Raw genomic sequence first — 6,794 nt, forward strand, 5'->3', positions numbered from 1 at the left:
GGGCGAGTAAGAAACCGGATGAGGTTCGAACAAAAGACAAGTGTAGGGTCTTACACCTAGGGAGGAATAATTGCATGCACCAATACAGGTTGGGGGAGTGAGCTGCTGGAGAGGAGGCTCTGCAGAGAGGGACCTGGGCGTCCTGATGGACGACAGGTTGGCCATGAGCCAGCAGTGTGCCCTCGTGGCCAAAAGGGCCAATGGCATTCCGGGGTGCATTAAAAAGAGCATGTCCAGCAGGTCAAGGGAGGTGATCCTCCCCCTCTACTCTGCCCTGGTAAGGCCTCATCTGGAGTACTGTGTCCAGTTCTGGGCTCCCCAGTGCAAAAAAGACAGGGATCTCTTGGAAAGAGTCCAGCAGAGGGCCACAAAGATGGTGAAGGGCCTGGAGCATCTCCCTTAGGAAGAAAGGCTAAGTGAACTGGGTCTGTTTAGCCTTGAGAAAAGGCAACTGAGAGGGGACCTGATCCAAGTTTATAAATATCTGAGCTGTGGCGGCCATAGCGGTGAGGCCAGTCTCTTTTCAGTGGTACGTGGAGACAGGACGAGGGGAAACGGACATAAGCTGCAGCATAGGAAATTTCGCACGAATGTGCGTAAGAACTTCTTCACGGTGAGGGTGACGGAGCACTGGAACAGGCTGCCAGGGGGGTTGTGGAGTCTCCTTCTCTGGAGATATTCAAGTCTCGCCTGGATGCCTACCTGTGCGACGTGGTGTAGGGAACCTGCTTTGGCAGGGAGGTTGGTCTCGATGATCTCTAGAGGTCCCTTCCAGCCCCTATCATTCTGTGATTCTGTGATTTCAAGTGATCAGTTCTGATAACTATAATTAATGTTGCTGTCGCAAGGTAACTTTAGATAAGAAATAGTTAAAGAAAGCACATTCTGAGGCCTCTGCGATCATCCTATTCCTTTCCTCACATCCTCAGACACTGCTACAACCTTAATTATTCACACTTTCATACATTTTTTTCTCTGGGATCACTGACAGCGTATTCTATGCCTTTTTAATATAATGGTTGCATTTAAGTAAACATCTAATGTAGCTGCTCATCGCAAGTGCACTTGCTTAGGTGTCTCTGCTTCAGAACTAAGCATGCCAGTATCCTAACAGCAAAACAGCGTCCTATCTTCACCAAAATAAATACATCCTTAATACTCATATGGTGTTCAACTGAAAGCTCCACTTTTATCCACCATCTTCAAAATAGAGAGAGACTAAGTCAGACAGTCATGGGATATCCCAAGCTGGAAGAGGTTCACAAGGATCACCAAGACCAATCCCTGGCTCCAAACAGGAACACCAAAACACAAACAACTAAGTCCCTCACCAAAAATTATGAGACATAAGAAAGGAAAATCAACATTTAAAGAAAGTATTTTCAGCAGAAGCAGAAGATAATTTGTAGACATTCCTATGTCTCAAGAGAGTCACAGTGCCAGGGCAAGCAATTTGATCTAAAGAGATATCTTTGCAGGATACTTACTCCAAGTACTGGGAATAGAAAACAAATAACCATACTGAAGAGTTCTTGTATTTAAAATAAAATTTTAAAAAAGTTGATGAGATGAGACAATTAAACAATGAGAAAATATATGCAGTGGATTGCATGTATGTACAGTCAAATTACATTTTTTTCAATATCAAAGTATGCATTACCAAAACATTTAAAGTGTATAGGGCATTTTCTATGAATGTAGTTTTAATGCCTATTTTCTCCTGTAAAGAGTAGAAAAAAGTCTACAAAAAGACAACCCTTACAAACTTAGCATTAGAATAAAAGTCTCAAAATCTTCATTAGTTTTATGTTGCATTTCTCACCTTTCCATTTCTGGAAAAAAAAAAATCTCCTGGGTCACTGATAGTATCTATATTCTGACGATGTCTGATTTCTGTTAGAATTTTTATAGTCACCTTATTTATTTTGTCCTTTTCTTATCTGTTATATACTTAGATTATATATTACAAAGCTATCTTTTAACACCATAAGTATCAGTTTAAAAAAAAGAAAAGAGGAAGGGATGAGAATAAAGCAATCAGTCTTCTTGAGTTTTGGGAGTTTTTCTCATTTACATAATAGCCCTTACAGAATAGATCCTCATAAAAAGCAAAGCATGGAACACGATGTCTGTTTTTCAACTGTACCTCTATTTTCCAAAGAATAAAACAAAGTGTGAGTCACTAACACCAAGCTACCCTCTTCATCCACTGCAAAGCTCTTCTAGGCTTCAAAAGTAGCAGGGTAGAGTTGGTCACTTGAAATATGGACTCTGAGAACACAAAAGATCCTATTTATTTTCTATTATTATTGATCTGGGAAAACAGAAGATGCTGAAAAAGAAAAATCTCTGAGACTTTTTAGAGAGGCACTTTTCGCAAATGTGCCAATTTTATCACACCTTAATCACTATAGCATTGCCAAAACTGGACAATAAGTTAAGACACAGTTGAAAAACGCATCTGAACAAAGATGGATTTCCTGCAAAAAGCAAGAAGGAAACGATCTGAGCACAACACAGGGCTCCATCAGTCTCTCCTGCCCATGCTGGGGCACTGCATTGCTGCCATAGATCAGCTGTTGTTCCTGACCTGTAAGATTCTACCAGCCTAATGCTGTTCTCCCTGACCCTCCTCCAGTTCATCACAGGCATGCATAGCATGGCAGGGCCAAGCAGAACAGCTGTACAGGGCAGCCATTGCCCAGCAGCAACAGCCACAGCTGACTGTGGGCATCTGACAAACAGCAGCCCCAGGGCAGGCTTGTTTCTCCTCTGCTCCACACAAGTGCCCCAAAAACTCTGTTATTAGACAAGCCTTCTCAGCAATCCAGTGACTAGCTTGTGATTTAAAGAGGAAGAGCGCTGTCAGCAGAGACAGAGAGACAGATCACCTCAGCCATAACTTACTTGGCATGTGGGAGATAGGTTCTCAGCCCTGGCTTCCTACTGGGCACAAGAAGGATTAAAGTCCAGAAAATTACTCTCTAAGCAGCAGTTACTGCAGGTTCATATACCTCTTTCTTTCCTGTTCTTTCTGACGGAAAAAAAAACCCTTAAAATAACACTGTAGTCCTTTCCTTGCCAGCCAGTATAAGTGTAAGCCAATACAGGCATACAAGCAAGCACAACATTCTGGCTGTACCTCTACACAGAAACAAAACAAAGCCTGAGTGGCAGTCAGGTTCACCTACACCACCAGAGGCACCTGGCAAAGATCAAGCACATCACGTTTTCTCATGAGTTCTTCAATTTCCTTCATCTTCAACAACAAAAAAAGACTTTCAGTTCCCATTCCTAAAGAATAAATCCAGTAACAAAATTATGTCACATAGATTCAACTTTATTCTAGAGGTTTTCTATTCCTACATACAAACCTGAATGGAATTGTTCCCAGTTCACATTAGTTTTCAGCTACACATTCGAACCTCAAAATCTCCCTAGAAGCAGTGATGGTCTTAAAAACCTTGCAGCCCAGCAGGACTCAGTTCAGTACTTCAGTTCAAGAAGACTTCAAGACAGATGTGGAACACACTTTGCAGTCCATCCTAGACACAAGTCTCCAAAACAGAAAAAAAGTAAACTCCTATTTTGTTCTACCCCACTTACATTCAATCACAAAATAAATTGTAACCAAGTTATCATCACTTTTCTTCCCAAGATGACAAAACAGACAAAAGAAAACAAAAAACTTCCAAGATAATACTGTCAGGCCAGAATTAGAATTCTAATATCTGATATAGATAAGCAGACATTGAATGCCTGTAAGGATTTTAAAACAAACTTTCACAAGCAAAGTCCAAATATATCAGAATATAAATTAAGCTACAAGTGCTTAAAAGTCTGACTAAGAACTACTAGTATAACATTGATCCCCATCTGCACAACAAACACCTTCCCTGCTCTAGCTCTGCAGCTGGTGTATTTTATCACATTTTAATTCAAACCACTTGTTGAAATACTCTTTAAAAACACATTTCTATAGTGGAATAAGAGATAAGATTTCCACCTCCTAAATCCATATTAGCAATTTAAGATTTACTGTTCTTTTACTATTCATACTGAGCAGCCTACCAAAGCCATTTTTAAACAAACACCTTTTTCCAGGCCTTTCAGAAAGAAAAAAAACCACTAATGCAGAAAAACAATTATTTTTCCTGACTTTTTGTCTTTAATAGCACATAACCTCTTTCAGTGGCCCATTTAAATGATTCTTCTGCCTTATGAGGTAACGTCACAAGGACGAGCAAAGATTAATATTAAAGAACCAGTCAAAATAACTAAAATTTTATTCATCGTACTTGCTATCATTCTTCACCTTTCCTGTCAGCTGCACACTCAGTCTATTTTAATCTGCTAAGATGATGTTGCCATTAACCACAATGTTTTTAGTGAAATAGCCCTGATTCCTAGTCACAGCACCGCAAACAAACTTTTTTGGAGCTGCAACACATCTTTATTACTTCAGAAAATGTTGCTACTGAATGGAGTCATTTTTTCCCAAAAGGACCTAAGCATACTAAGATTTGTTGTGCTGTGTATGTCTGCGACAAATTTAAACACTAAGTAAAATAAGTTCACTAAGTAAAATACTGTTGAAAGTATATCAGGGACACAGGCAATATAACAAATTTCCTGTCTGTACAAAGAAAAAAGAAGTCCCAATTTCTGCATTTGCCCATAAGGATTTCTGTTCAAATGCATATGAATAATTAAGAAAATACAGGCAATTCTTCTTCAAATACCACAACATATTTTATGAATCTGTACCATAGAAGAAAATGATATGCCAGATGCTTATATAGAAATGATTTCTGAAAGGGTCCAACTTCAACATAATACATCAAATAGAGCAGCATCCTGCCAAGGGTTATTTATAGAAAACCTACAGGTAATGCTTTAGCAACTTATCACATAGCAATACTTACAATATGGCTGCTCACAGATAGAAGCTACAGTAACCATCACTAAATGAAAACTAAAAAATACAAGTAGAAATAATAGATGGTTGCAGCCACATGCTATGAATGTTTCCCCACCACTTTTCCTTGCAGTCTGCAGTTTACATTCTAATGCGTTTGTTAAAACCTAATTATGGTGGAAAGAGATGGCAGATACTCTGCAAGATGCAAAACCCTGTAAACAAACAACCCTGTGGGACAAATCCTTTTACTTACCTCATAGGACCAAACACACTGCGTTCCTCCAAATCTTCGGACGCACCTGCCCACCTCCACATCTTCATGAGTGGTGTACATCTCACGAAGGCATTCACCTATGTGTGGCACCATCCTCCTCAGAACCTCCCGGCTGAAGATCATTCCTGGCCCTCCCATGCAAAAATTCTCTCCAGGCTCAAGTCCCAGCTTCCCAAGTTCTTCAATGTTACCCAGACCAGTCTGTCCCAAATACAGAGGCTCACTGCTGTTCAGTGAACGAAGAAAGTCCTCCAATTTTTCACCTGAAAAAATAAAAGACCACTGTTATCTGTCTGCTTAGTCAGCCATCTGTTTTCCTGCATCTCAAGCTTCTTTGAAATCTAGCAGGCGCCTTAGACTATCACAGGAAATGACCTCCAATGTAGTATCTTTGGGCAACTTTATATTTCTCAGACTCTTTTTGAATATCCTCAATTAATATTTCAATGGCACTTTCATGTACCCTGAAAATATGATCAAAGCCTTACACTATTCAGCCAACACTGATGGAAATCATTCCCTCACTAGTTTAAAACTCTCTAATGCGAGACAATTTGTCAATATAGTTCTAAGTTGAGGAGGAAGAGACATTGGGGAAAGATATCAGGTATTACTTCTAATGAGATTGACTTTGGAAAAGATGAGCTCAAGCCTAAATTAAAAAAAATCTTTGACACAGAATAATTTTCTGTTCTTCCCCTTGGAACACGGCAAAAATCCAGCATTTTCCTTTAAATGGCTTACCAATTTTTGCAAGAAATGTAATTCAACATTTACCTGAAATTTAGAGTTGGCACACAGGTTTAACTTAGACCCGATTAAAGACAGGTTCACTACAACCCAGTATTAAGCCCAAAGACAACAGTGCCAGCTTTTACTTCTGCATCCAAACCCATGTAGGTGTGGTGTGTAAACAGTTCAGAGATGAATGACAGCTGACAAGTTAGGAACCTATTAAATGACTCAGACAAACCAAACGACAAATAGCGCGGTTACCTCAAGTTAACTTTCTACAGTTCGTACCACGCTCATAACCCAGACTTATGCCTCTGCCATCCCTCCCTAGGGATAAAAAATAACAGCGGTTTTTCTCTTGTTATCAGAAAACGACTTTTTTCCTTAGGCAGTGGCAAGCACATACCAAAAGGGAGAAGGCTGCAGAACGTCCTTAACTAACGGTGTTACAACACCCACGCGGCACCTGGGCCGATACTTTCTGGACACGCTGCAAAGCACAACAGCAGCTTTACAGGTAGACTTCGGGGTCTGCTCGGCTTGCAGCACTATTCAGCCACGTGAGAATTCTCACTGTAACTGAAGACACCGCCTCCGAGGAGCGCCAAACCGCAGCCCCCGCGGTGGGCACTGCCGGGTGGGACGGGACGGCCTCTTTCCGCGAAGCCGACGGGGCGTCCCGTGCTCCCCTGCCTCCCTCAGCTGTCGGGCCACCCGCGGTCACCTTTAATGTAGACGTCGTCGTCCGCCCGCATGAACCACTCGTACTTGTCCAGGTAGTGGTCGTGCATGTACTTGATCATCATGAAAGACTTCTTCTGCGGCGGGTAGGAGTCGTCCACGCCGGGCAGGGCGACGACGGGC

General features: G+C 41.3%; 1 protein-coding gene across 1 annotated transcript in view; it reads right to left on the bottom strand.

Annotated features, from left to right (window-relative positions):
* CHSY3 (chondroitin sulfate synthase 3) overlaps positions 1 to 6,794 on the bottom strand; it is a 170,956-nt gene that overhangs the window by 153,381 nt on the left and 10,781 nt on the right. The window contains exons 3-4 of the mRNA XM_019610565.2: positions 6,655 to 6,794; positions 5,175 to 5,458 (exon numbers count right to left, since the gene is read on the bottom strand). Of these exons, the coding sequence (XP_019466110.2) occupies positions 5,175 to 5,458; positions 6,655 to 6,794 (424 nt within the window). The remainder of the gene's footprint in view (positions 1 to 5,174; positions 5,459 to 6,654) is intronic.

The sequence above is a fragment of the Meleagris gallopavo genome, chromosome Z (genome assembly GCF_000146605.3).
Source record: "Meleagris gallopavo isolate NT-WF06-2002-E0010 breed Aviagen turkey brand Nicholas breeding stock chromosome Z, Turkey_5.1, whole genome shotgun sequence".
Classification (NCBI taxonomy): Eukaryota; Metazoa; Chordata; class Aves; order Galliformes; family Phasianidae; genus Meleagris; species Meleagris gallopavo.